We start from the raw sequence: 2958 nt of genomic DNA on the forward strand, positions 1-2958 counted from the left end.
GATGAACATTGTTAAGATCCCCAAGCCATGTAGAGATTACCATTTTGTAACTTGTTATATCCTCACCAGACATAAAAGCGCATCCCAAAAGTATGGACTGCCTATGCTGATTGACACCAACAAATGAAGCAAATGGCATATTGTATCGATTCACAAGGTATGTGGTATCAAGGCATATTACATCATGGAACTCCTCATATGCAACCTTAGAGTGTGAATGAACCCATACGACATTACGAAATTGATCAAAACTATCCACATCTACGGAGTAGTAAAATTCCTTATCTTTTTGCTGCATGTCACTAAAGAACTTAAGTAATTATTGTGCATCCCCTTCTTGCAATTGAAGCTTTCTACTATTCAAAATATAATTTCTACAGTCCTTTGGTGTACAACCAAGATTTTCGGGGCCACCAGCAAGTACTTCAGTGACTCTTATATTTTTTGAGGGTCTTAAGCCAGCAATATCTTTGGCTATAAGAGCTCTCTTAAGAAACTTACTAAGCGATCTGTGTCCAGCCATCAATCGCGATAGTGCTGGTTCCAATTGATGATTATGTTTTTTAACCACCTTTGAAACACGCCATGAAACATTCTCCTCCAAAATTTCATTTATTCTAGCACGACAGTTCCTCCTCTTGGTAACATGCTTATTCCTTGGTTTCCTAGACCTATCACAACCATATTGCACATACCTTACAATATCACGACCTTTTTTGTTTGATGTTTTTTTGACAATGCAAAACCTTGATAATCTTGCATGTTCTTTGTAAAAATCAAATATAACATCCTTATTATTGAACCGCATTCCAGTAATTGGACCTATTACTATATTATTTTCATTTGACTCATTAGACATTTCCATGTCCTCTCCAACTTCTCCCTCTTCCTCTAAATAATGGTTGTCATCATCAGCATCATCAGCATCGTCAAATGATCTTCTCCATCATTGAAGTTGTTTTCTAAATCAATGTTGACCCATTCATCATCACTTATCAAACTGTCGTCTGAATTCAGCCCTAAAGATATGTATAATGCATTCCTTAGTTGCTCCGACCTAGTTTCTAGGTTGTTTTTCGGGTTTAATGGCTCCAAACTAGTTTCTTGATTATCATTCATGTTTAGGTTAAGGAAAGGCTGGTGAATTATGTGTTTAATGAAATCTCTCTTATCATATGTGTATGGTATAGCAAGGTTACTCGAATTTATATACTGTATAAATTTTCGAAAAATAATATTGTATACATACGAAGGCTTTTGATCTTCCCATCCGTATAAATTTTATTTAAAAAATAATACATAACAGTATACATAAACATACGATGGATGAGGAAGTCAAGAGGCATTTCTGGGAGGATTTGGATTAGATGGTGCGTGGTATCCCGCATACCGAGAAGCTTTTCATAAGAGGAGATTTTAACGGACATATTGGAGCGACATATGGGGGGTATGATGATGTGCATGGTGGATTTGGTTTTGGAGATAGAAACTGAGGAGGAACGTCTCTTCTGGACTTTGCTAGAGCATTTGATTTGGTGATAGCAAACTTGAGTTTTCCGACTAAGAGGGATCACTTTGTCACCTTCCGGAGTTCGGTGGCCGAGACTCAGATTGATTATTTACTTTGCAGGAAGTCCTATAGAGGTATTTGTACGGATTGCAAGGTCATCTCGAGTGAGAACCCATCGACCCTTCATAGGCTCCTGGTCATGGATCATGAGGAAGAGGAGGAAGAGGGTGATATATAGCCAACATAGGATCAAGTGGGGAGCCTTGATAGAAGATAAAGTGCAGGAGTTGGGGGTCAAGATGGTGACTATGGGGCTTAGAGGAGTAGTGGGGACTCAAGCGATATGTGGACCACGATTGTGCAGTGCATTAGGGAAGCCGCAGGTAAGGTATTAGGGGTCTCAAAGGGTTACTCTAGTGGTCACACGGGAGATTGGTGGTGGAATGGAGAAGTGCAAGGTAATGTGAAAACCAGGAAAGTAGCGTATCTGAAGCTAGTGGAAAGTGTAGACGAAGAGAAGAAGAGGGCGAATAGGGAGCATTATAAGTTGGCTAAGAAAGAGGCAAAACTAGCAGTTTCGGCGGCAAAAAATGCAGCTTTTAGTCCTTTGTATGAGGAACTCGAGGGTCGAGGTGGGGATAATAGGTTATTCAGGTTAGCCAAGGCGTGAGAAAGAAAGGCGCGTGACTTGGACCAAGTGAAGTGCATCAAGGACGAAGAAGGTAGAGTTTTGTTAGGTGAGAGGCTTATTCGTCGGAGATGGCAGGCCTACTTCCATAGTCTCTTAAATGAGGAGAGGGACATGAGCATTGTTCTGGGTGATTTGGAAATTTCCAAGAGTCGTTGTGACTTTGGATATTGTAGGCGGATTAGAGTTGATGAAGTTGAGGGGGATATGCGTAAGATAAGTAGGGGAAAAGCGACCGGGCTGATGAAATCACGGTGGAGTTTTGGAATAGTGCGGGCAAGGCAGGCTTGGAGTGGCTCACTAGGTTATTTAATGTCGTTTTTAGAATGAAGAAGATGCCAGAAGAGTGGAGGTTGAGCACAATGATTCCTGTATACAAGAACAAGGGTGATATCCAAAATTGCAATAACTATCGAGGTATCAAACTGCTTAGCCATACTATGAAAGTCTGGGAGAGAGTGGTAGAGCTAAGGGTGAGGAAAAGGGTATCTATTTTCGAGAACCAGTTTGGATTTATGCTGGGGCGTTCGACTACAGAAGCCACCCATCTTGCTAGGAGATTGATGGAGCAGTATAGGGAGAAAAATAATGACTTGCATATGATTTTCATCGACTTACAAAAGGCGTACGATAAAGTTCCGAGGGAGGTTTTGTGGAGATGTTTGGAGGCTAGAGGTGTACCCGCTGCCTATGTTAGGTTGATTAAGGACATGTATGATAGAGTAAAGACCCGAGTGAGGACGGTAGGTGAGGACTCAGA

At 41.0% G+C, this 2958-nt stretch overlaps 1 protein-coding gene across 1 annotated transcript; it reads right to left on the reverse strand.

The window, feature by feature from the left end:
- Positions 1–319: 319 nt before the first annotated feature.
- On the reverse strand, positions 320–1697 carry LOC142171464 (protein FAR1-RELATED SEQUENCE 5-like). The gene is made up of 2 exons (XM_075233821.1): positions 1624–1697; positions 320–938 (listed from the first exon to the last, which is right to left on the reverse strand). Exons 1-2 carry the CDS (start codon positions 1695–1697, stop codon positions 320–322), a joined length of 693 nt encoding a protein of 230 aa, XP_075089922.1.
- Between the last annotated feature and the right edge of the window lie 1261 nt (positions 1698–2958).

The sequence above is a fragment of the Nicotiana tabacum genome, chromosome 17, assembly GCF_000715075.1.
Source record: "Nicotiana tabacum cultivar K326 chromosome 17, ASM71507v2, whole genome shotgun sequence".
Taxonomy (NCBI): Eukaryota; Viridiplantae; Streptophyta; class Magnoliopsida; order Solanales; family Solanaceae; genus Nicotiana; species Nicotiana tabacum.

What these genes read in the sequence shown, in the direction of transcription:
- LOC142171464 (XM_075233821.1), bottom strand. Translation starts at nt 1,697, where the DNA reads ATGAAGGGTCGATGGGTTCTCACTCGAGATGACCTTGCAATCCGTACA. An exon ending in TCTATAGGACTTCCTGCAAA is followed by an intron (nt 939 to 1,623) that starts GTAAATAATCAA and finishes ATGATGGAGAAG; the next exon opens with ATCATTTGACGATGCTGATG.